The sequence below is a fragment of the Cryptomeria japonica genome, chromosome 7, assembly GCF_030272615.1.
Source record: "Cryptomeria japonica chromosome 7, Sugi_1.0, whole genome shotgun sequence".
NCBI lineage: Eukaryota > Viridiplantae > Streptophyta > Pinopsida > Cupressales > Cupressaceae > Cryptomeria > Cryptomeria japonica.
The window spans coordinates 696,596,257-696,624,049 of NC_081411.1; the positions used below are offsets into that span (position 1 = coordinate 696,596,257).

A 27,793-nucleotide genomic window follows, 5' to 3' on the forward strand; every position below is an offset into this window, starting at 1 on the left:
TAAGAATAGAGTTTGATTGCTGGAAATAGAGTTTTAATATTACTAGCATTTGGAAATAATTTATTTGAAATAAGTCATGGTTGCTATCATTTACCTGAGGTCTAATAAGATTTAAGTTCTGGCATAAGGATGGCGTAAATCGAGGGATAGAAGGCATAGAAGAACACAATAGTGGCATGGCTTATCATTGCCTTTGGTGTTTTGGTGCTTTGGAGTTTCACGAGAGGGATTGTGGGATTGAAGTTTAATTTGTTGGGCAAATATTTTACATTTTGTTTGTATAGTGAGGGTTGATTTATTTATTATTTGCTTCTCCAATCTGAAGTAAGAAGGATTGTTCGGGAGGTGCTTGCTTGCTAGGCCGGCTCTTTTTAAATAAAATAATATTTTAATATTTGATTGAACTTTGTAAGAGCATTGGATGCTTAATATTACCTTGGAAATAGTCTGACCAAGTCCTTGGTAAGGCATGGATATTATTATACGTTGGTCGATTCTTACCCATCTGTTGTGTGAGGCTTGTAAGAAGGTTGCGGAAGTGATTTTTTGGCTGGGCGTTTGAATGAAGCAATTCGGGCTATTGGGAATTTCTTCCAGACATGTGAAGTTCAGAGCAGCCATTATTGAAGTTGATCCTTCCAGTCTGAACATTCCTTGTTCTTGCATAAGCTTCAGGAGGAGTTCGTGGTCGATTAGGGCTGTTGTGGTGCACAAAAATTCTTCTTGGGTTGCCTACGTGAAGTTTGTCATATAAAATCTGTGTGGGATGACTTTCTGAGTCTAATATTGTTGTTTGTTGTGATTGGTGTGAGGTTTCAGATTGGTGAGAGATCAAGACAACGTGAGCTAAACCTTAAGGGTGTTGCTGAAGCAATTTGTAGCTGGGCAGTAAGGAGAGTCTGAGAAGATTCGTGAATTGTGAATTAGTATTTGGTTGCTGTTGTATCTTTTGCTATGTGTGTGGAAGATTGATTAGTTTGCAGGGATCAAGGGAACATTAATGACCATTGTTGCTGAAGCTATACGATGTTGTGGAAAGAGGCTTGATGATCTTGGACGTGTTTGTAATCAATACACAGCCTATGCTCTGAAGTTGTGAGAAGTTGGAGAGGTGTTTCATAGAGTTTGTATGCAGCTGTTCATGCACTGAGCTGCACAACAGCACATTATAATTTGCAATGTAATCTCAGTCATGCATCCTTCCAGAATTTGTCAATGAATGGAAGTCTTGGTTAAACATGTAAGTTGTAATCTTAATTACATCTCAGTTTGGCAAATGAATATACTTGGTTCTGCACAATGAATATCAAATATCATTTATCTTTCTCTCTGTTCTGTGGTTCATTATCACTTGCAATGTGATATGATCAATGAGGCTTGAAAATCTTAAAAACTGATACATACATGACTGCAAATCAAACCTTATCTCTGACACTTACTTGCAAACTGTAAGTTGAATGTGAAGAATGATTAGTATAAAAAACAATCAGTGGCAAAGAAAACTGTTTGACATAATTACTGAACACTAAACCTGTGGAAAGGTAAAGGGAAAGGAGCAATTTTTTTTACCTAAAACAGGGCTGCATATTACAGAAGATTCAGCCGAGGGGATTGACTGAGGCATTCTCATAAACAACCACATCATTTCCTTTTTCCCCCTTTTTACATGCAGATATTCAAAGATCAATAACAAGAGATTAAGAGCATTTTGAAAGGTGACAGTGACAGAAGCAGCAAGATAGAGAGGTGTACTGACAGAGAAGCAGCAAGACAGACAGACACTAGCATTGGAACTCTGAAATTGACCTATTGAATAGTTCAAAGTTGTTTCTGCCCTTGATTTGCACTAGATTTACAGGAGCATTCATTACTAATGCTTTTTTCCTAATTTGATGTCTATAGAGGACAAGAACACCCATACCCAATATTAGTTTCCTTTACAGTTGTCTAAGAAGGACAAGAATATGCAACTTTAGCGCTAGTGACATACAAAGCGAGTTTAGACTTCACAGTTGACTAATAGGAGCTTTTATCACCTACTTTAGTGTCTTGGTAAATTAGAATCAAGTGAATATATCTGGGAACCATTCACCTCTCGCCCAGAGTCCATTTCTAGCATCAGATTCCACATCAAAGATGTTTTTCTACCCCTAATCTCAGTTTTATTTTCATATCATAATCTAGTTCTATTTTCCATTTCCTAACTCTTGATTTTATCTATTTGAGTGTGAAAATCTAATAGTTTATGATAGGAGATTTAGTTCTCAGTTGTAATTACTGGTTAAATTTTAGTTTATGATCAGATTTAAACTAGATTAGGTCAAAGGAAGAAAGTGTAATCCTAGGTTGTAGATTGTTTAACTTGTACAATACTAAATACACTTAGGGTTTCCATTTTTGCTCTTTCAATTATATATCCAATATCAAAGTGTTGTAGTGGGGAATTTTGTTTGGAGATGCTATCTAACTATGAACCTTGGGAAAAATTGCATTTCTTTTTGTTATTAAATTTAAAAATTTGATGTTGTATCAAAATGCAAATGACCATGGGGGGAAATAATTCTACTCGTATGGTTAGTCTACCTTGAATTGATGGTTAAAGGGATGAGACTGGTGGTAAATGTCCTATTATCAAAGCTATGTATGGATATCTGTGTTTCAACTAGATGACTAGATGGTATATGCAACATTGGAACCTTAATCAAAATGCATCCATTTATTTTGTTCATTCGATAACCAATATTTGTGCAAAGAATTCACAAAATAAAACCCCAGTTAATGGGAAAATTTGTAATTATAAAAAATAACATTTTGAATTTGACTTTTGTATGATTGCTTTTAAGATGTTCAATCCCACAAAGGCTATTGTTCATCCATAGAAATTGATACAATTCATTATTTTTGCTTTTTTTTCCCTATAATTTAATTAAAGATATCTTTTGCCTCGCAGGTAAATAATATAAGTGGATATCTTCCTGGGCGAATAGTCTTTTTCCTGGTATGATCAAATTCAAACTACTCATTTGTATTATCATCAAGAATTGATTTTTCGTTCACATAATTGTTTTTCCTTTAATTCCTTTTTATTTTTTTCCTTGATCATGTAAATCTTTGAAAAGGCCATGAATATTTGAAGATTCATTGGGTAACACTAAGATCCATGATTAGGATAGATATTTCATTCCTAATTTACCAACGCAGATCATACCATGGTATAATTTTGATATAACTGAATTAGATTGCTGTCCTTTATAAATTATCCTTTTAAGAATGAAATCATTTTTAGAATTGTGATGCAAGTTTTGAATTTTACGTAAACATAAAATGAAATTTCAAACTAAGAAAGTTAAAAACTGGAACATGTATAGAAGGAGAGAATGAACACATGAATTTATCTTGGAAAAACGTAGTGTTGATAAACTCTTTAGAGTGGTTTTGTGCCTCCTTATATCCACGATCATCATGCAAGGTTAAGAAGCCAGTTGCTTTAGTTGAGCTTTCAAGAACACTAGAGCTTTTAAAGCATTTATAAGAATGCTTTACAGTTTATCCTTATAAAACTTGCTGAAACAATTGTCACTCTAGAAGATCAATATATGATCTCTAAGAGTATAGATGTACAAGCAAGTGAACAACTGAAACGTCCATGCTCCAAAAGGCCAACTTCTATGGAAAGGCAGAATAGGAAACATCTTAGATTCTATTCTGGAAAATTGAAGTTTGGTTTTTGTCTTATTTGGCGGCAGTTTAGTCTTTGACAGTGGCAAATCCTTGTGTTTTTCTTCTTGCATAAGGGAAATTCGCAGGTGCTGAATATGCTTGCACATTTGGGACAAGATATAGAATATGTCATCATACACTATTTTTACTTCTGTGAGTCCCACATCATTTGGATAATCCATAATCTTTTTGGTACTTATATTACATCTTATTTTTCTTTTCATCTTTGGTTTGTGCAATTTTCTAAATTGAATAAGTAGAAATCTGTCCAGAAACTCTTCATGAGAGTCTTACAACCTATGAAGTAAGCTCAATTATCTTAGTTTCAACTAAACTGATATTTGGATTTCGGGTCTAGCTCTGTGAAGAAAGAAAGAAAAGAAAGAAATAAATTCTATTAATGTCCTCTATTTACCAAAATAGATCAAAAGGACTGAAACATAAATCAGGGCACTTGGTATGTTGGAGCTTATCCAACAAGTATAAATTCCATAGAAGAGGGTACTTGTTCTTGATGGCTATCTTATTCATATTCAGCACTCAATAATCATGAAATATTCCATAAACCATCTTTTGTAAAGCAGTGCAACGATAAGAGAATCACATGGACCTTTTAGGTTAAATTACAACCTGATCTGACACAGCTTGAAGCTGATTTTTACTCCATTTACCTCAACAAAGAAAAGGGTAAAATACATGAAGAAAGAGAGAGGAATTAGAAACAATCAATGGTCTAGTTCACCAAATTAATAGCAACTTGAGAGATCAAAAGACAGTGAATAAATGTACATCAGATCCAGATCAGCTATCATGATTTAGGATCAATGAAGAAAAATGATGTGAATTGATGAATGTCTCTGCTCATCCTGACCATCCATACTATTCTTCAGGAGTAAAATGTCATAACAGGTATAATATTGCCTATTGTGTAAGTTGTCTCTGTAGGCAATGGATTTTATTTTTTGCATGGTAGTTAATCAGAAAAGGGTTTCTTTATGGAATATAGAAAGCCAAAGGGCTTTTTTTTCAAAGGAATTGGTAGTACAACTTTCACTTCTCATGACGCTATGGCTGTTATTTCATAGGTCTCATTATGGATCCAGTTTCAAGTAGAAATGATGACTATGGATACCCTAGAAAGGTGTGTTGATTCAAAGCAAGAAAGCCCTAAGAAAGGGTATGCTAATCCAATCTAATGGAGAAGAAGATAGAAGGGAGAAAAGAACACAAAATCTGCTGTCAAAGGCTGTCAGATCTTCTGCACATGGGGACAAATATCTGTCCAAATCCCCACCCCACAAAAAAAAGGAAGAAATCCAAAAGTTTTAGAATCTGTATGTTATGTTACGATGAATAAATAATATGGTATGGTACATATGAATAATGAATGGTATGGTATGGATGAATAGTGTTTGGGTATTTATCTTTAAATTTATTCAACAAATTATTCTAACATTATCAGCAATCTAAGCTACTATTAACAACATTCTAAGCTACTAGGAGTATTGCAGTTACCTCAAGTGGCCCTTGCTTGAGTAGCTGTAATCCCAAATTATCTGTATAAAAATATCAACTAAAAGCTCCATTGCCTAAATCTGTTCTTTATTGCAATTCAAAAAGAGTACATAAACTGATAACAGAATATTGATTCAATAAACGTATCGATAACCAAATCTATTGACTAACTATCGACTAACTATCGACTTTGGTAGGATGCAACATATATATAGAATCATGAGAGTCACATTATTTTTGGACTCAAAGCAACTTGTAAACAAATGTCGATTCCCCCAAAAACGTAGGGAGAAGACTTATTCTATCCTAAAAAACAATGGAAACGTAATTATGTAGAGGTGCGAGTATCACAATCCTCTTAGAACTCTGGATCAAAAAGGAAGCAGTTATAACCAAAAATATGCAAAAAACACGCACAACAATTTATGAGCCATGTTCTATAGTTCTCACAAATTCTCCTTATTCTCATGATTGTATTTATTCCTAATGACAACATCAATAAAGGTGGAAAGATTCATAAATAAACCATTCCCACATTCCTCGGCCATTGCCTCCATCAATTGAGGAAGTTTGAATGCGTTGTAGGTGATCATCCTTCGTTTGCAGGTTGATAGTTTTCCTTTACCATAGGCTAGTTTTCTTGAAAAGCATCTCATCAACATTAATCATCATAATTAACATAAAACTCCAACAGATTCCATAAACATTCACAAAATCGCACATTCATTTATCAATATAATATATACGACCTTAGTGCTTAAATACTTAAGATAGATAGGAAAGTTTGGATAATGTCTTAAACATATTAGGAATGTCATGAGAAATATAAAGCTAAAAACAAGGAAATGGGGACAATTCTAGGACTTACTAGAGAATAGTGTTGTTTATAACTAGGTAAGATGGGTTCGGATTGCCTTAAGGCAACATCCGAACCCATATAGGACTGGGTCCTATCTTAAAGGGGTAGCGTGCCCCCAAGACAAGTCTGGCCCCATCCTCCACGCCACACTAAAAGCACCACGCCTCAATAAAGTAAATTGGCGCCAAAAAGGATTAAGGCCGACCTAGGATATATGGGTTAAAGTCTCATATAAATAAAGGTAAATTGCAAAAACAATTAATCACTTCATCTCTCATGCAATCAGCGAACTAGCTCTGCAACTAAAGGTGCGAAATTACTAAAGAGGATTGTGCAAAATTGTCCAAGAGGATATAAGGCATTTTGGTGCAGACTTGAAGTATTTAGAAAGGCAGATCTGATATAGAAAAAGGGATCAGATGCTGGGTTTTTCCTCCTTGGAGGTTTTCCCAGGGTATTTGTGTTTGTCTCTTGCTTTCTTGGTTCATTCTTGAATTTAGTTGATTATGGTTTACTAAATGACAACAAATAATTAAATGTTACAAATCTGATTACTGAACTAGGGCACAAATTTAACAAGTAGGCTCATAGTTCTCTTTGTTGTGGGCCTCTCCAAACCACTCAAGGGTTTTGTGAGGGGATTTGATCCAAATTGCTTGTAGGAAACCATTAGGAGAGCCCTAAATTTGGAGGATTTAGTGGCGAAAAGAAAATTCTACTCCAAGAATGCACATCCGACTCAACATAGGAAGCCTCAAAATATTATTCCTCAACTAAAGACACTACCCCTAAAACCAAACAAAGTCGAGGGATCCAAGAATGAGCTTCAAAGGAAAAAAGTTATGCTTCACCGATAGAGGTCCATGGTAACTAGGTCACAGGAGTTTGAGGAAGGGTCACCATCAAATACATTACATAGAAGTATCTTTCGAAGAGGATTTAGAGGTAGATGAGCCTGAGCCTAAGGATGTTGTGTATCAGGTTGAGCAAGAAGACCAAGGAGGAGAGCATCCAATTGGCATGCTTGTAGCTTTATAAAGGGAACCTAGTTATCACTCTTTCCATGTTAGAGGAGTTTTACAAGGGTAAAGGGTGATTGTTTTGATCAATAGTGGGGCCACTCGCAATTTTGTTGATGAAGGGTTAGTGGCTAAGATGGGTTTGAGGATAGAAGACTTTGAAGGGTTTAACGTTATATTGGCTGATGGGTACTGTTCCATGCGACCAAAGGATTTAGTAGTTGGAGTTGACTCTAGGACACAAGATGTGAGATGATTTCTATGTGATTGGCATTGGTGAGATGGAGTTGGTTTTGGAAGTGCAATGGTTGCACTTAGCAAATATACACAAAATTACTAGACCTTAGTATTGAAGATCAAATCCAATGGGAAGAAACTAATTTTCTATGCCCTTTCCTATGGGGATCCTATGGTGGTTTCGGCCAAAAGGATGGAGGTCCATTGAAGGATTGGAGATCCTACCATGTTGACATTCAATCCATCTTGGATAAACATAGTAAGGTGTTTGGCGAAATTCCTCCTAGTTTACCACCAAATAGGGGCTTTCATGATGTGGTTAAGCTTGAGGAAGGAGCTGTTGGTGTAAGCAAGGACATATCCTAACTAGTTCTTAGCTAGCACTTATTCCCAAATGTTAAATTTACTTAGGATGGCTTAGTTGTCACATGGAACTCTAATTTAATATTGTACATTTTAGTTATCTTAGGTGTCATTCTAGATAGAGATGAGTCATAGCTCATTACTTAATATTAGATGTGTCATGCATTTAATTTTGTATCGAGGGTAGTTGTAACGGCCTCATCATCTCTTGTCTATATAAGCAAGGCTCATTTGTACATTCTATCATATCAATTCATTTTGATCTGCATTGTTCATTCTTGCTCATGTTGCAACATTCTCCTGTGGTTGGTTTGTTTCTTGGTCGATCCCTTGAAGTGTGGCCAGCTTCATGATGGGTTCTTAATCTTTATAACATGGTATCAAAGCTTTGTCCAAGCAGATTTCCTTCCTGTTCCAGAGAATTGACCTCCAGTTCGCAGACCCAACCTCATTTTGGTGTTTCAAATTCTTTGAATTTTCAGAAATTGCCTCAATTCGAGCTGACTTTATATCTCTCTAGGGCGACATTATTTAGTTTTTGAGCTCAAGCCTTTCACCAAGTAACGATAAATTTACTTGCTCAATATCATTGTAGAGTGACATTGTTCAAGTTGGGAACTGCCTTTTTTGAGCTCAACCTCTCTTCATTTCGGGTCCTACTTACACTGGCAGCGATATATCTTTCCCCAATATCTTTGGATAGAGCAATAATATTTTAGAGCCGAGCCGACTTCATTGGCTACGGCATAATTTAATCAATTTAATGCTATTGTGGTCATGTGATATCACTAATTGATATTCTAGTTGTTTTATCTTTGGTGCATATATATATTCACATTTCAAGCCTCTATATTTGAATTGAGTATATTGGAGCTGTTATGTCTTTGGACCTGTGATTTCTTGCCAGGCATCATTGTTTATTGTGTTCAAAGGAGGCATATCATTTTTGATTGAGGCATCAATATCTACTTTGCTTTGGTTGGTGCTTCTCAACGTCGACATATTGTCTCAACATCTCCTAGACATATTGGCCTAGACGACCTTCTTGCCACCATTATCACCTAATCAGGCTGCCATTTTTGCCCCATTGGCTATTTTTTGACTTGTGATAATTTTCAGTTTCACATCATATTTGGAGGTTTTGGTTCTATATTTGAGATTTTGAAGAATTGTCCTAGTTTTCTATGAGTTCTACATTTCATTCTTGTTTGATTATCTTGAAGAGGGAGAACTATATGTAATGGAGCGATTGCATCATTGCCCATCTTAGTGGCTTCATTTATTACCATATTTGTATAAATTTCTTCCCCTACCAGACACATCTCGTCAAAAAATCTTGTCTTCAAAGTCATTGTTATGCAAGTTGATGATGACATTTTGGAGTCTATTGTTGATTTTGAGTGTCCTCTGTAAAATACCTCTGATAATGACTTTCTCAGGGTTTGTAAAGAAGTGTTGAAATAACAATTATCTTACTGCACTCAGACATCTAATTTCCACAATTCTGAAACAACATCTGTTCAGTTCCTACATTTAATTCTGTGTAATCTCCGCAGTAAGCATACATAGTTTCTACATACATTGTACATTCAGAATCTGTTCACTTCAATTAAGCATTCAATCATTTGTTAAAGAAGGTTTCATGCACCTGATAATTAAACTGTGGTTGCCCACGTTGCAGTAGATGTAATGCCGATCAGGTTGTCGAGTTATGTGGTGCCAATCAGGTTGTCGAGTTCTACCATATGGACGTCATATCTTCTTCCCTATCAAACAGCAAAAATACTCACGGAGAAGAACTCACGGTAGTTGACAGAGGCTCGGACTTGGGCCACTCAACCTTTGTTTTCGAACCAAACAGTAACAAATCTCCACGGAATGCGTATCTCTGGCCAGCATTCCCACCGGAACCTCCACGCTCCTTCACGGCATCACCAGATAGAACCACCGTAATATTTGAATATCATACTCCCGATATCGGGTAAAGAGGCTCGTGAAAACGTTTTTGTTGAAGGCTAGGTTCGTTTCAGGCACCAAGTTCGTTGGCAGCAGCATACCCAATCATCACGAAGGAAGCAACTGCACCATTCCGCGTTGGCGTTGAAAGCCACTTCGAGGAAGAATTCATGATGATCCCATGGACAATAATTCCGCTCCAGAAATATACAACCAATCGGCCAGTCCACTGACTGACGAAAGGAAGAAAGTTTAATCGTGTAACCTTACACGCAGACTTCACACTCACATTCTTCTCCAGGCCTACCTCAAACACTTACGCCATGCCACTTTATTCACCCCCGAAGTAGTTTTATGAACTACCTTTATTCATAATGCGTTAACAAAATAAGTTAACAATATTGATTATTTATATTAATCCCAATTAGAATATTAATATAAAAAATAATTAATATTATGTCATATTTATTTTCATGGTTTATTTATTTATTTGGGGAACATTACATCCTCATGCTCTTTGGACTAAACTTTGGGAGTTATATGGAGATCTTGATACTCAGCCCTTCCCGGATGATCCTATTGTGCATCTTCAGTCTTCAACGAAGATACCGCATGGTTGTGATTGTTTGGAGTTTTTTGACACTTTAGGTGAGGTTGTTTTAGAGGTTCCTTATTCTTGTTCAAAGATAGTTGATCTGCCTTCACTTTCATTGACTTCTTCTCCAAAGTCACTAATTGAGATTTCTTCCCTCTATTCGCACAATTTTGACCTCTGTATGAAGCCAATTGATTAGCAATCTTCACCTGAATGTTACACAACATCAGTTAGCTGCTACAATGAAGAAGCTATGCTCTCCAATGCCCAATAGCCCCGAAATTTGTAGAAACCCTTATCTCCTCCAAATCCCAATGCTCTCCAATGTCAACAAGTAAATGGTAATCACACCAATGAATCGATTTTCTCTTGAGAAGCCTGTAATCACAAAAGCTTGCACCCTTGCTAAGCTATTGACTCAGCAACCTAGTGAAACATGGAAACAACCCCGAAGTGTGGGACCTTGCGCATGGGGGTTGAATCTTCGGAGAAGGCCAACTTCCTTCCTCAAATAGGTGCAGGTGTTGAACAAACTCAACACTTCAAAACTTACTACTAAACCTATCCTAACAACTTGCAGAGGAAAGGGAAGAGAGAATTGCTTAAAATGAAAGGAGGTGATGCACCAAGAAGAGATGGTTTCTCTCCTCACCTGAAATGACACAAGGAATCAACTGAAATACCCAAGAGATGCACAAACTTTAGTTGTATGAGTGACCCAAACGCATGTATGGAGGCTAGAATTTGCTAAGTGTCAAGAGGGGAGAAGGATTCCCACAAGTCACACTCAGAAAAACAAGTTGACACAGCATATATGGAGAGAAGAAAACCACAAACATACACTTATAATGGAGGTAAGAACACATACACAACATGCATAAGTTGAAGTAAGGCAAGAATGATAGTTTCAATTCATTCAAAGGTCAAAGGCCAAACTTACAGTTGCATAAATGCAAAAATAATTACAAGTCTTCAAGAGAAGAGAAGAGCATAAGAAAGCTCAAGGCAGCAGGGAGAGAACCCTTTACAATGAGGCTTAACAACCTTATATAGAAAAATGGGTTACAATGGTGATCACAACCCCTGCATGTCAATCTGGAAGTGTAGGGAAGTGCATGCACTTGACTTGTACATGCAAGCAACCTAGCCATACCCACAAAGGGCAATCCTGAGAAGGTGGATTGACTAACCTTCCTGTTGACGCGTTTTTTATGACGGCGTCCAGCACAGAATAAAGTTGCCAAACAGTCACTTCACTCTCTCTTGATCAAAGTACGATTGCATGCTGATATAGTAGAAGAATCAGACAACCGACTCCAAGGTTCCTTTTATGCTGCGGATGTGACTCAGTTGGCTGATGTGATTGCTGGTAATCCAAGGGGCCTTACGTATGTTGAAGAAATCTATGCAAGCTCGAGAATTTATCGACGGATGATTTGCAATGAAGCTCTAAGTTTTAGATTTTCGGACTATGAAATATGCAGAAAGTAAATGGGAATAGGGTAGAGGGAAGCTAAACTAAAGGTAATCTAATCCTAGGAACAAGGAGACGGGATAACTTGTGCAAAATCCAACCGCGCTTCACTTCGCCAGCAAAGCACAACTTACACGAAGGCGGTGCAATCTTCAGGGGGAGTGCTAAAGATTTTCAAATTGTCGAAAGAAACCATCAGATAGAACAATCTCTCCTAACAATCGAAGTTAGACATACACTTATAACGAGGCTCAGACTAACTTTGCACGGTATGCAACAATCAGCTACACACCAAAAGTATGAGCAGGGACTTGGCAACAAGCGATCCTATCAAATCCAGTTCATCTAATTGCATGAAAACAAATCTAATCTATGAAGAGAACGAGACCATGCAAGTTATGAAACAACACAAGAACACACCAACAATTGAACAATGTATTAAGTGTTTGCTTCAAAAACTCCTAGCAACAATCTCTGACTATAGTCTCCCCTCCCTTACAAATGAGGGAGTCACCTTCTTATATAGGCCTCAAGCTCAGATTACATGCAAAACCCTAATTAGGGTTTGCCCAAAAGATTCCCCACACATGATGCAACAAGGTGGGAATCTGCATTAACTAACCCATTATGCCCCATTTACAATAAATTTAAAAGGGCCTAAAATAGCGCCCATGATGATGATCATGCCCGGAATATAACTAACGTCGTCATAAATACCCATCATCCTTCAAGCGACGGTGACATGCAAAAAGAATCCGTCATAAAACCATTATGAGGGGACGACATGCAAAAAGATTCCCTTATCCTGCGGTGGCATGCGTTGACCGGTCCCGTGCTTAGTCACTTGTTCCCTTTAGCCATAAATACGCCATCATGGTTCAGTCAAAAGACTCTCGTCTAAAAACGGACGACCGTTATCTCGCTCATTAATGGCGTAAGTAATGAACCTACCGACGACGGCCTCCAATTCTCCAATGGAGACACTTGGCACATTCTCGATGTTGAATTCCATCAAGGCAATCTCCTCTTCACTTCTGGAAAAGAAACTTTCCCAATCTGTCATGGCTTCTTGTGTTTTCTTCATCATACCGGAGAATGAAGAAACATTTGCAAAATGTTCCTTGGGAAACGAACTGACGAAGAAGAAATCATGCAACTGGGATTTCAAAGAATTCACTGTTATTCCCCCGTCGCTAAGTTTTCTTGAAAATAAAGCTTCCATGGCACTGAGGATTTCTTCCTGTATCCCTCTAATGGATTCCTTCAAGGTGACGGAATCAATGCTGAATTTATCAAGGGTGTTTTTCCCTGAACAGATGGCGTAGAACCATCGAGGAAAGTCGTAGGCTTCATTTTCTTGGATTACCTTCCCGTCTACCAGTGTTTGCCTTGGAGTCCTCATCAGAGCCCTAAGTCGGGAAATGGTTAAGTCTTGGTAGACATCAACGTCTTCCCATAGTCCTTCCGTCGTTTCCAATCTACTTAGAAGGGCCACGAACCTTGAATGGAGCTGAGCTAGATCTTCTACAAATCTCCCTGCTTCAATATAAACATCATCTATCCATTCTCGGGAATTTTGTGCCATTTCCTTTGTAAGCTCCGCATCGTCAATTACTTCCTTAGGAAGGAAGGGAGGGGGAGTGGCTGAAGGACCTGCTTCCCTGAGGGGCTTCTTGAAACTCCTGACATACTCGCATAGAAGTTCGTTTTCCTCCTTCAGCCGCTTGCACTTTGCTTTCGCTTTCAACAATTTCTCCTTCATGGCAAAGGAGGAATCGTCGAAATCTCCCATTACTTGACCAGTGGAAGCATGGCCGAGATCCACCTGTCTGATGACGTAATCCTCCTGCCTGATCTCACTCCTATCCCTATCCACAGCAGGTTCAGCAATGTGCAAGGTTCGGGCTCCAGATTCTTCCCTGACTACCTTGGAAAACTTCCGGGGGGCCTTCCTTTCAGGTGGCTGATCCATCCTTTTCAATAATTCTTCTAATTCCTGAGCAGGATTGGGCTCCCCTCTTGCTTCATTTCCCAATCTGCCTACCAACCAATCCGGCGCAGGGATGGAATGGCTATACTCCCCTGCATGCACCTGCTCTTGAGATTCCTCTTCCATTTCACTAGGGATAGTCTCTACGAAATTATCGTGGCGAACCTCTTCCAGGTGCGGGGAAACCTCTTGCCTTTGACTCTTCAGCTGATGATGGCCCTGTGAAGCATTGATGCTTAAGTATATTAGGTGCTGGAACATTTCCTGGAAGTGGGCCTGCGGGATGTGGGAACATTTCTACTTCTTGTACGCTTGCGGAGCTGACTGGTGAATGTTCCCTTCCTGTCCTCATCCTCTTTTGTGGAGGCTCCTCCTGCTGGGCTTCCTGCTGAACGTCCTTCGTCTTTGCTATCCTTGGCCTCTTTGGGGCACTTTTTCCCTTGTCTATCCGGGCCTCTCTTCCTGCCTGACCTTGTGAAGCATCCTCAGTTGCCTCGCTGTGAGAATCCAGATTTCCCATTAGCTGATATGTCAGAGGGACATGGTTTTCAACCAACTTTCTCGTCTGCCTGTCAATCCAGTGCTTAGTGAATTTTAGCACTGGCCTAGCCAAAGTGTTCAAATCATCTACCTCCGGCTCCGACCAATCTGGCAACAGGATAGGTTGATCTTTTATCCTCTCGAATTCGAGTTGCATCAAATCTGAGTCTTCCTTTACCTGGTCGAGCACCTGATGGATCTCACTTATTCTGATGATGTCGAGGGGCAATCTGGAGTGCATTCTTCTCCGGACCTCAAAGTCGTCCTCGGCACCGGCCCAGTAATCCTCCAAGTGAAATCTATGTATGAATTTGACACCGGCAACTTTCCTGAATTGGCTGTAGGGATCATATTGGGCCCTGGAAGTGTAGAATGATAGTCGGTAGAATGCCAACTCGCCTGCTGCACTTTCAGCGGCCTCCAATCCTGGGCATATCTCCATCAAATCCCCCAAGACAACTGGAAATTCAATAGACTGCTTCTTCTTCTTCTTCTGTAGCTGGTCGTAGGCAGTGAACTACCTCATGAGCTCGAGCAATATAAGCTTATCTGACGGATATCTAGGCAATTTGTAAGATTGGAAGGAGAAACCCTGTGTCCTGATGTAGGTGAACTTGGGGAATTGCAGGAACACGGCACCATATTTCTGGACCAAAGCACTTGCTTGCGGAGACAACCTCATGTGCAGCTTATTTTGCGTAAGTCATGTCAGGTACATGGTGAAGGTGTCATTCGCCAACTTGTAGGAATTCACGTTGTGGAGATGTAGCTGAGGATAACATTCATGCACTTTTAGCTGAGCTGGCCCGCAGCCCATGATTCCTCTTGCTGGTAGCCCATCGAATCCACCCCTTCGTGCCCGCATATAGAACAGATAGGAACTCATGAAGAAGGACTGAGACTTTTTCTCCTGCAAGTTCTTCAGTTGTTCGTGCAAGTAATGGCTGATCAATCTGGCCCAGTCGATCAATGTATTAGAATTCATGATCTCGCCAATGTAGAAGAACATCCAAGGCTCGAAGTTTACCGTGTGCGAGCATCCCATTACTCTGCTCAACATTTTTATCATGTCCACATACTCCTGCTTGAACTCGAAGATCGTGAGAGTCTTGGGCATCTTGGAAACGTGCACTCTAGGTTTCAGCAACCATTGCTTGTTGATCAAATCAGCGCACCTGGTGGGGCCTGCTTCATAGACTGCTTGGGCTCCATTGCTGGTCCTATATGTCATGGAGTAATGTGAAGGGATTTCGAAGGCTTCACCAATCGCCTCTGGAGTCAATGTTGCCAGTAACTTGCCGTCTGGCGTTGAGATCGTCTTCCGCTCCAGATTGTAACGCGCTGCACATTCCAAGACTAGATCTGGGCATTGAATGGCGGGAGGAAAGCCAGCTGCTGCAACTATTCCGCTTCTCACAATCTTGACAGCTGTTGGAGATGGATTGTGTCCTGCAGTTCCGAACATTCTTATCTTGAATGCAGCCCAGTTGAACGTGCCGAAATTGATATCACTGATCTCTTCCCATCTCGAATTCAACCGAGAATGGGGAAGAAAACCCTTCGTCTCTGCTTTAATCATTGCTTGCCTGGAAATGTTAGCTGTCCTGCTAGGTTCTGCCATCCTGGGAATATTTCAAAATGATGAAATAGAGACTAAGTATAGAAAACTTTTCACTTCACTACTCTTTCTTTCTTGGATCTCGCACGTGAAAAATGAAGTGTTATTTCCAACTTATATACAATTCCCAAGAGGTACCAAATAAGTAACTGCATTTATGGTGCGTCATACTTTCTTTAATTATGATGACATGCGAGGTGGTTTCCCATGCATGTGAGTTCGAATCTAGAACCTTCCTTAAAAGCTCCCAGTCATGCGTCATATTTTGGAAGATTCCTCCCGCTAACTCGTTGATTCTGTTCTTTCCAATTTTGGAGGGAGACTGCAGGATCTCTCTCGTGATTTACTCAATTCCACTCCGACTTGTCATCTCGTGCCGTCGAAGGAACTTTCCCAGCTTTTCTCCATATCCCTATTTTTTAGGGATCTTCCTAAATTTTAGGAGTCAGGTTCATTGGATGAGGAATTTCGTCCTGATTCGGAATCTATAAAAATTTCCATATTTGGCCAAGATTTGATGTCTAAAAATAGCAAAATTGAAAATTCGCCCGAGGGGAATTTCTGTTTTTTTAAACTTTCCTTGACTCCTTGGATTCCGTGCCTTAGGCAAAATTTCAAATTTTCTGCTTGGGTGAAATTTTACCACGCCAAGGATTCATGAATTTTCTTTCTGTGAATGGCTTCTTGGATTCAGCGCCCCAGCCTATGCCCGGGCACATTTTGGCCCTGTCCATGGAATGATGGAAAATTGCACTTGTGAAAGCTTTCTTGGTTTTAGCGCCCCATGCCTGACCTGGGCGCATTTTTGCCATGTCCAAGGAATGATGAAAAATTGCACTTGTGAAAGCTTTCTTGGTTTTAGCGCCCTACGCCTGACCTGGGCGCATTTTTGCCATGTCCAAGGAATGATGGAAAATTGCACTTGTGAAAGCTTTCTTGGTTTTAGTGCCCCATGCTTGACCTGGGCGCATTTTTGCCATGTCCAAGGAATGATGGAAAATTGCACTTGTGAAAGCTTTCTTGGTTTTAGCACCCCATGCCTGACCTGGGCGCATTTGTGAGATGTCCATGGATAGGTGGATTTTTCCACTATTTCAGGCTCTTCATCAGGATATATATATGAAATATAACATTTAAGTATAAGTGGCATCTTCAATATGTCCTTTTCCAAAGGGCATCTTCAATATGTCCTTTTCCTTTCTTATACTTTAAGTTATATTTCATATATACTTTCAGGATGTTTGAGAGTGGTTTCAGATCCATAGGAATCATAATGCAAATTCTGGATTTTGGAAGATCTTCCAAATTTCCAGACTTAGTCAAATTTCAGGCCATTTTCGGATCAGGATGACATTGGTGGATTGATGTGAATTTCTAGACTTGGATGATCATGCTTGCTTTCCTCTTCTGGAATAGGAGATCCAAACTTAGCCAAATTTTGACCACTGTCTGTACTGAGATGCCACTTTGGGATTTTGAAGGTGGATTTTCTAGACTTAGAACAATTTTGTGCCTTCCACTTCAGGGATGATTCTCATACTTAGCCATTTTAGACCCCTGCCTGTCTGCTTTCAACTTTCCAGATTTAGAAGTGATTGTGCATGTTGATTCTTCGCTGTCTGCTGGCCTGATCCTACCACAAATAGACTTTCCCGAAATAGAAACTTTCCAAAATGTCAGAGTTAGAGCCTAAAACAGGACGCAGGAATGACTTACTATAAATTGAAACTTACTAAAAATAGAAATTACTAAAAATAGTAAGTTTGATTTTTGGCGAAATGGCGACATTCTGGGACTTGGAAAAATCCCTAAAAAATAGGGACTTTCTAAAAATAGAAAGTAACTCCGTTTGGGCTCAAATTTTGCTGGGAGGTCCCCTGAAGGGTCCCGACTCCATTCGTATGTTTAGTTTTTCAAAAACCCTAACAGGGACCCCTAAAATCTAGGACAAAAGGCAAAACCTTAGAAAAAGGACAAAACGGGCCCTAGACCTCACAAAATTTGCTGGACAAAGAAGCAGATTAACCCCAACTGACTCCCAAACACCTGCAACGCGGAGAGATTGAAGAGATTGCCGCTAACACACACGAAAACGAAAGCCAAACGACCAAAAGGGCCAAAAAGCAAAGGGGGGCCCCTATCGGGGATGGGGTGATGTGTGATTAGGTCACAACACTTCCAAAGTCAGACATGACATAAGTCACCCAGCATGGCCCCGTACCTCCCTTGATGGAAATCCTGCCAAAAACATTAAATGCACCCTTGTGACTTCACAAAAAAAGTGCATAAGTCACCAAAATTGTCGGAGCATTTAAAGCCTTGAGTGTTGATCACACCATCAGGAAGTGTTGCTAGCCAGAAGCAAGTTTAGAAGACTTCGGAGATCGGGGTCACCGTAGTTGGGGAACTTCGGGGACCGGGGTCACCATAGTTGTGGAACTTCGGGGACTGGGGTCATCGTAGTTGGGGAACTTTGGAGACCGTGGTCACCGTAGTTGGGGAACTTCGGAAACCAGGGTCACCGTAGTTGGACAAGGAACCTGGGAACTTGGGGGTTTCGAAGTTCTGGGGTTGAAGGTTAAGGAACTTGGGAACCTGGGGGTTCCGGAGTTCCGGGGTTGAAGGACAAGGAACTTGGGAACCTGGGCGTTCCAGAGTTTCGGGGTTGAAGGACCAGGAACTTGGGAACCTGGGGCTTCCGGACTTCCGGGGTTGAGGGACAAGGAACTTGGGAACCTGGGGGTTCCAAGTTCTTGGGGGTTCCGGAGTTCTGGGGGTTCCGGAGTTCCGGGGTTGAGGGACAAGGAACTTGGGAACCTAGGTGTTCCATAGTTCCGAGGTTGAGGACTAGGAACTTCGAAACCCGGGGGTTCCGGAGTTCCGGGGTTGAAGGACAACTTCGGAACCTGGGGGTTTCGGAGTTCTGGCGAAGAGAAAGAGAGGGCCAAGGAACTTCCGACAAGGCAACACTTCAACCATGATTTCACTGCTTTTCTCCTTGATCAACTGGGCAACACTGGTTCATGGAACATATCTCTGATCGTTTCTCACTGATGGATCAAGGGTGTCATAAAATGACAATATTTTTGGCGATTTCTGCAGGATGCTTGCCTGCTAAGCATGAAGTTCAGAAGCCTTAAGCATCCATTGGGCACTGAGTCATGGAAGACCCAAACATGTGTGTGCCATCACTTGGAGGAAAACTGAAAACCAGAGCATACACCCTCTTAAGGAGAATACGGTATGTGCATAAGCACTTATGAAAGCAAAACAACCTCTAGTCTAATATTTACATAGTCATCAACACCCTCTTTAGAAGCAGGGCTTGAGATGAATCCCATTCACTGGAATTGGAAGAACTTCGCCATCAAGCTTGGAGAGATGAAATGCATTGGCCTCCTTGCAACTAGTAATGACATATGGACCACTCCGGATAGCATCAAATTCGGAGTGTCGCCCAACTTTGGCTCTGTCTACATCCCACTTGAGAACTAGATCTCCCTCTTTGAAGACCCTATTAGTAGCCTTTTTGTCAAAAACCTTCTTAACCTGCTCTTGATGAGTCTTAAGTGTATGCATAGCCTGACTTCTAACCTCCTCTAGCTCCATTAGCTCAGCTAGTCTTACTGTCATGGCATCATTCTCTATTAATTCCAGCTGATGCACTAGTTCAAGAGAGGGTAACTCTAGGGAAGTTGGGAGTCTTGCTTCCTTCCCATATACTAGCATGAAAGGGGAGTTACCAATCGTCCGCTTGGGTGTGATCCTCTCAGCCCATAAGGCTGTCCTCATCTTAGTTTGCCATGCCCTCTGATTGTCTTCAATTGTCCTTTTAATTATCTTGATGAGGTTCTTGATGGAAGATTCAGCTAAGCCATTACCCTGAGGGTAATAGTTGGATGGTGTCTTCAAGTATACATCATGCTTAACTGCCCAAGAACTGACTTGGGTTCCAACAAATGACCTGGCATTGTCTGATATGATGGTGGAGGGGACACCAAATCTTGTCACAATTCCCTCAAGGAATTCTAACATTGAGGCCTCAGTAGCATCCCTCAATGCAACTGCTTCTGTCCACCTAGTGAAGTAATCTGTTGCGGCCAAGATCCACCTATGGCCAGCACTAGAAGGTGGGTTTATCATGCCAATGAAGTCTAAACCCCATTGGGTGAATGGTTGATCTGCTTGGATGGAATGAAGGGGTAGGTCAGCTAGTCTTTGCTTCCCAAAGAAGAGAGCACATTTCTTGCAATTCTTCACCCATCTATGTGAGTCACTGAATAAGAATGGCGAGTAATAACCAGCCCTCATTATTTTGATAGCCGTAGTCCTTGCAGAGAAGTGGCCCCCTGAAGAGCCATCATGAAATTCCTCTAACAATCTGCTGACTTGGTTTTGCTCGATGCATCTTAGTAAGACTCCATTGGAGTCTTTTCGAAAAAGAGTGCCATTCACTAAGACATAGGGAATGGACTGCAACCTGAAATGTCTTCTTTTGGTCCGGTCCAAACCTTGGGGGTATCTACCTTCCATTAAGAAGGTGGTCATGTCACTTACCCAACTGAATTGAGTGTTGTTGTCAGTTGGTTGATCCTCTTGTAACACAAGGGCGACCTCTGAAGTAGAATCAAAAGATGAGACGAGTTGTTCACATAGGCCCCTGCCTCTTACAAGCTTGGTGATCTTGATGTTGTCATACTCCATGACCTTGGTTATCCACCCAGCCCTCTTCTCATTGATATCCTTGTTTAGAAGGAAATCCTTGACACTTGCATGCGGAACTAAGAGCTGGATCCTGTTGTTGGACAACATGTGCCTGAACTTTTTTAATGCCCTTACAACAATGAGGACTTGCTTCTCTACATAGCTATATCTAAGTTCATAGTCCTTTAGCCCCTCACTAAAGAAAGCAATAGGTTGCTCCAACTTGTCATCGTTTAGCTGTGTTAGGACAGCTGAAATGCTCGATTCTCCTCCGAAGGTATAGAGGATCCTACCAACTAAAAATCAAGTTTTTCTTCAACATGGAAGTGAAGGGTTTTACCATGGTGGCAAGGTTGGGAATGAACCTTCTCACAAAGTTGATCCTACCAAGGAAACTTTGCAATCCTTTCTTGTGACTGGGGAGTGGAAGAGAAAGAATAGCCTCCACTCGCTCTAGATCAATGGCCAAACCCTCCTTGGATACGATGTGTCCTAGCAATCTTCCTTGATCAGTAGCAAATACACACTTGCTAGGGTTCAAGGACACACCATACTCCCTGCATTTTATGAACACTTGCTCAAGATGACCAAGATGGTCAGCTGCATGCTTTGAATAAACAGTTATGTCATCAAGGTATACAAGCACGAACCTTGGTAATACACCCTTGAAGGCCATGTCCATTGCTCTTTGGAGGGTAGCACCTGCATTGGTTAGCCCAAAGGGCATTTTACAATAAGCATAGGTGCCCCACTTAGTAGTAAATGCAGTTTTGTATTGGTCTGATTCGTGGACCAAGATTTGATTGTAGCCTGAATACCCATCCAAGAATGAAAATCTTTCCGAACCACTGACCTTTTGGAGAATCTGCTCCATAGAGGGAAGGCGATAGTGATCTTTAAGGGAGGCTCTATTGAGATCCCTAAAGTCACATAGTCTGATTTCCCCATTCTTCTTCCTTAAAGGGACAAGGTTGGCCACCCAGGAGGAGTGCTTGATAGGGAAGATGATATTGGTTTCTATTAGCTTGGTCAACTCCTTCCTCATTAGTGGCTCAATCTTGGGGTTTATTGGCCTTTGCTTCTGTCTTACTGGCTTTGCATCTGGGTTTAGTTCTATGGTATGCTGGGCTAAGTTAGGGTTAAAACCCTTCAAGTCTTCATAGGTCCAAGCAACTATGTCATCATACTCTTGGTAGAGCTTAACAAAGGCCTCCTACTCGGTTGAGGAACACACCTTGCCCAAGTTCAAGGTCCTACCCTCAGCAACAACAACTGGCTTGTAATCACCCCTCTTTGCAATCAAGTTCAGTTTTTTCTTCAACTGATCATCTGAGTTGAAAATGCCCTCCAAGGTAACTAGACCTTTTGGCAACTTGTTGGAGTTGAGCTACATGATTTGATCTCCATACTGGTCTTGCAGCTTAGATTGATTTTTCGCAGAAAACTCTGCTTCATTTTGCAAGAAGTTGACGATCTGCTGATCGCTTTCGAACACTTGCCAATTCACTTGATTGTCTGGGACAACAGGCCTCACAACAAGTCTGATGTGTTGCTCTTTCTCTCGTGCAACATGCGCTGGTATGTCGAACTGAGCACCAACCGTTGCAAGCCTATCAACATGCTTGTTCTGACCTCTAGGAATGCTTTGGATATTGAAGGCCTCAAATCCTTCAATCAAATCCCAAACCCTGTGTTTGTATGATTTGAGTAGGTTGTTCTTTGCTACGCTTTGGGCTCGGATGTGATTAACAACCAACTCACTATCTCCAAATACTTGCAGAGATCTGATTTTTTTGCTTTGTGCAAGTTGGAGACCTTGGATCAAGGCTTCATACTCGGCAACATTGATACTGCAACCAAATTGAAGCCTAAAAGAGAAGAAATATTTCTCCTGCTCAGGAGAAGCAAGCATTACCCCGATGCCTGCACCATTCTTGTTTCTTGAACCATTAAAAAACATCTTCCATAATCCCCTTGAATCTCCTTGTGTCTTGATGAGGTTAGGAATAGGAGTATCCTCATTCATGGATACAATAGGTGCCAAGCCCAGTTTCTTCAGTCTCAGCTAATGGATCAAAATGAAAAGCATTGGCCCATTCGTCTAGCAAGCAATCAGGAACCTCTTGCAAGAGAGTAGCAGGCTCATAGACAGCACACTCCTCCCCCTCTTCATGCAAAGTGCAATTCATGTTTATAGGGCTAGAGGTGTAGGGCTCAATGTGGTTTTGGGCAATGGGCTCTGCCCTTATGGTGACCTTGGTACCATACCTTGTTCGAAATAGCATATGGGACCAGTCGGAAGACAGGTACCCACCTATCTTGGCTGTGAAGTCTCTAGACAGGCAGATGGCGAAGAAGGCAGGGAGGTCGATGATGGATACGTCTTGCAAGACAGTGCAACCAGGGCATGCATGCAAGGTTAACTTCAGATTTTTTACCACCCCTACTATCTTAATAGAAGTGCCATCTAACTGAACCACCACTTTGGTCACGGGCTCATATTCTATGCCAAGAAGACCACCTACCTTCTTAGGCATGACTGAGCTACTAGCTCCTGAATCTATCATGCAGTTGTGAACCAGATTGTCTCCTATGATTAAGGAGAGATAGAAAGGAGGAGGCTTACTGATCTTGCTTGAATCTTCTTCCTCCTTGGGCTGCACCAAGCTGGTGGAGGTTGCTTTTTCGCTGACTGCTGTGTCACCACCTGACTGATTGACATCCTTTAATGCCTCTTTAAGCAAATCCCTTTGGGATGGGATTGAAAGGGCCTCCCACATATTGACGTTGAGGTTGGCCTTCTTCATCTGATCAACTATGTTGAAAGGAACACCAACTGACTTTAGAGGTCCCTTTGAGGCTACAAGGTCTACTTTTTCTCTTTGGACGACTTGGGCCTCTTCCTGCCTCTTGTTCCCTTGCATGGTACTTTGACTTGTATCATGGACAACTATATTGGGTGTTGGAGCTTGGATTGATGTTGAAGGTGAGGTAGCCTCCATGGCTCTCTTCTTTGACCTCACATAGTGCAGCATGGACTCACCATTTGTTTGGTTCAAACCACAAAATTCCGCCTCCTGCCAATTGACAAAGGTAGAATCCCCTTGTAAGTGAGCTTGGGGACCCACACTAGGCTGATTTGGGTCATATTGCTGGCCAGAGGTGGTTGGCTCATCTTGCACTACTAAAGTTTGGACAAACCCTCCATTTTGGCATAAACCTTGGTTGTGTGGCTGATTACATGGTTGACACCAATCTTATTCTTGGGCAAGGTTATTTTGCATTGGAACTATTGCCTTTGAGTTGCTTGCGTTTGTGGGGTTCACACTATTCAAAGGCCTGGCATTGCTCCATTGGTTTTGCCCTTGAAAGGGTGGCCTGTTTTGCTGATAATTCTGACCTTCTCCTTGGTAAGGTCTGTTATACTGAGTTTGTTGTCTTTTTAGTGCCACCAATTCATTGCCAAAGTTTGTAATAGAGCCTTGACCTCATGGAGCTCATTAGAGGACGTAGATGGCGTGGATGGTTGACTTGCAGGTCCATGGGAGTAGGAGCCAAGGTTGGTTGTTGAGTAGGAGCTTCTGGGAAGAGAGGCATTGGAGGCCTTGGAGCTATCTTCCCAGCCCGAATCAAACAATTTTCTGCTCTTGTAGCTATGTCGTACGCACCCAGTAGAGAGGCTCCACCCATTGATTGGATCATGACAGCTATATCGCTGTTGAGAACTCTAAGATAATACAAGAATGCATGATTTGGAGATGGCTTCACTAGAGCAGGAATCCTATTCCATGTCTTATGGAATCTGAAGTTGAAGTCTCCCATGAACTCGTGGGGTGCCCTCTTGATCGTAGTTAATTGTTCCACAAGTGATAGGTGATCACTTTTGTCTTCAAAATGGTTGCACAATTTCTCCCCCAATTCGTCCCAATTGTGAATGGAGCTAGAGGGCAACCCTCTATACCACTGCAAGGCTTTGCCTTTCAAGGATGTGGCCAAGAGTTTGACAACAACATCGTCCTGAGTGATGTTATGGACGGAGCAGATGTTTGCAATGTCTTGAATGTGCTCAATGGGTGTCATAGTTGTTTCACCAGTGAAGTATGGTATACTCTTCAATGCAGCCACTGGTGTGTCATTCCATTGAGTCAAAACAAGGGACTCCCTCCATTGAAGGTAACAAAGACTTGATTTCTTGTCATGTGAAACAATGGTCTATTGATATGAGTGGTGGGAGCCCTTGATAGAAAAGGTCTTGTAAATGGAGGAGTAGAACGAGACCTGGGAGATGGAGTGTTTACAACCTCATCACCCCTGATTGGTGATAATGAAGGTGCAGATGGAAGCTCTAGGAATTGAAAACTGCCCCTAGAAGACACCCTTGTATGAATTTTGGGCATGAAATCCGCAACCGACCTCAAAAGTTCGGAGGTCCGGAGCTACGGAGTATGACCACTGCGGAACCTCGGGAGCTCGGACGTCTTGAAGGCGAAAGTTCGGGAGTTCGGAACTTGGGAGTTCCAGGCTTCTGGGCCTAGCACCTCGGAACCTGGGGGTTGCGGGGTTGCGGGGTAAGATGGCTTTACTGACTTCGGAACTTGGGGGTTGCGGGGTTCCAGAGTAAGTAGAGTTACGATGACTTGGGAACCTGGGGGTTCCGGGGTCCTAGAGTTATGAACTTTGTGTGAGCACGAACTGGTCCTTGAGCAGAGTCGCCAAGTGCTTGAGAGATGACTGTCTCTAAAGGCCAAAACACTAAGAATAGCACTAAATCCTTAGCATGTGAATTGAATAAGTCCCACCGGGCGTGCCAAAAACTGTTATCACAAAAGCTTGCACCCTTGCTAAGCTATCGACTCAACAACCTTGTGAAACATCGAAACAACCCCGAAGTGTGGGACCTTGCGCATGGGGGTTGAATCTCCGAAGAAGGCTGACTTCCTTCCTCAAATAGGTGCAGGTGTTGAACAAACTCAACACTTCAAAACTTACTACTAAACCTATCCTAACAACTTGCAGAGGAAAGGGAAGAGAGAATTGCTTAAAATGAAAGGAGGTGATGCACCAAGAAGAGATGGTTTCTCTCCTCACCCAAAATGACACAAGGAATCAACTGAAATACCCAAGAGATGCACAAACTTCAATTGTATGAGTGACCCAAACGCATGTATGGAGGTTAGAATTTGCTAAGTGTCAAGAAGGGAGAAGGATTCCCACAAGTCACACTCAGAAAAACAAGTTAACACAACATATATGGAGAGAAGAAAACCAGAAACATACACTTATAATGGAGGTAAGAACACATTCACAGCATGCATAAGTTGATGTAAGGCAAGAATGGTAGTTTCAATTCATTCAAAGGCCAAAGGCCAAACTTAGAGTTGCAAAAATGCAAAAATAAGTACAAGTCTTCAAGAGGAGAAGAGCATAAGAAAGCTCAAGGCAGTAGGGAGAGAAACCTTTACAATGAGGCTTAACAACCTTATATAGAAAAATGGGTTACAATGGTGATCATGACCCCTGCATGTTAGTCTGGAAGTGTAGGGAAGTGCATGCACTTGACTTGTACATGCAAGCAACCTAGTCATACCCACAAAGGGCAATCTTGAGAAGGTGGATTGACTAACCTTCCAAAGTCAGACATGACATAAGTCACCCAGCATGGCCCCATACCTCCCTTGATGGAAATCCTACCAAAAACATTAAATGCACCCTTGTGGCTCCACAAAAAAAGTGCATAAGTCACCAAAACTGTTGGACCATTTAAAGCCTCGAGTGTCGATCACACCATCTGGAAGTGTTGCAAGCCAGAAGCAAGTTTAGAAGACTTCGGAGACGGGGGTCACCGTAGTTGGGGAACTTCGGAGACTGGGGTCATCGTAGTTGGGGAACTTCGGGGACCGGGGTCACCGTAGTTGGGGAACTTTGGAGACTGGGGTCACCGTAGTTGGACAAGGAACTTGGGAACCTGGGGGTTTCAGAGTTCTGGGGTTGAAGGTTAAGGAACTTGGGAACTTGGGGGTTCCGGAGTTCCAGGGTAGAAGGACAAGGAACTTGGAACCTGGCGTTTCCGGAGTTCCGGGGTTGGAGGACAAGGAACTTGGGAACCTGGGGGTTCCGGGGTTGAGGGACAAGGAACTTGGGAACCTGGGGCTTCTGGAGTTCCGGGGTTGAGAAAGAGAGGGCCAAGGAACTTCCGACTAGGCAACACTTCAACCATGATTTCACTGCTTTTCTCTTTGATCAACTGGGCAGCGTTGGTCCATGGAACATATCTCTGATCGGTTCTCACTGATGAACATATTCTTCATGAAGTTCGATTTTGCTCAAAAAGCCATTTAATAACAATTTATAATATTATTGCATCAAACTTAGGAAAGCTTTTAATTTTTCATTAATGTTGGACCCCATACTTAATTGTAATAATGGCCCCCTTTCGATGATCACTTGACCCTCAATTATTAAGATAAGTTATAACTTAATAATATAACCTTTTAATTAAATAATTATCACTTAGGCCAATTAAATATTAATATCTCCCAAAATAGTTATTTTTTTGCTATACCGTTTGAAATGGGAGTGAACATTGCTAATCACCATGTGACTAGATGCTATGCTAAAAATAGAAAGGGTCCTTCTTGATCAACCTCTGACTTACTATAAATAGTAAGTATAGCAAGTGAAGCCCAAATTAAGCCAAATGAACGTCAAAACGGAACATATTGAATACTGGAGAAGATAAGAACCTTTGTTGACCAAGTCTCTGCCTCAAAAGGCCCTCTGTCCACACTCATTAGCCTACGAGGGTGAAAATGATAGGCTAATCTACTTGAGATGAATGTCTAGCTAGAAGGGGACATCACAATCCGCCCTCCTTGAAATTGCTTGTCCCCAAGCAATCTCAACTCAGGATGTTGTAATATATCTTCATTCTCCCAAGTGGCATCCTCAACCGGTAGGTCCTTCCACTTAATCAAATATTCCTTGATGGTCCGCCTCCTCAAATTCCTTTCTCTAACATCCAAGATGGCCTTAGGTGCTAAAATTAAGTTCCCCTTATCATCCAGGGGTGGTAGAACTGCAGAAGGAACCACACGATATCCTTACGCCTTTTTGAGACGTGACACATGAAATACATTATGGACTCTGCTGTTTACTGGTAAATCCAGCTCATAAGCCACCTCACCTACTTGCCTGATAATCCTG

The 27,793-nt window shown here is 41.4% G+C and overlaps 1 protein-coding gene across 7 annotated transcripts in view; it reads left to right on the forward strand.

Annotated features, from left to right (window-relative positions):
* Positions 1 to 27,793, forward strand: part of LOC131033051 (6-phosphofructo-2-kinase/fructose-2,6-bisphosphatase) — a 211,362-nt gene that overhangs the window by 78,352 nt on the left and 105,217 nt on the right. For 6 of the 7 annotated variants that reach the window (XR_009103553.2, XM_057964168.2, XM_057964170.2 and 3 more), the window contains one exon: positions 2,951 to 2,998. The exons of the other annotated variant lie outside the window; for it this stretch is intronic. Coding sequence is in view for 5 of the 6 variants with exons in the window: in XM_057964168.2 (XP_057820151.2) it covers positions 2,951 to 2,998 (48 nt within the window). In the remaining variant the exon portion in view is untranslated. The remainder of the gene's footprint in view (positions 1 to 2,950; positions 2,999 to 27,793) is intronic. 7 annotated transcript variants of the gene reach the window in all.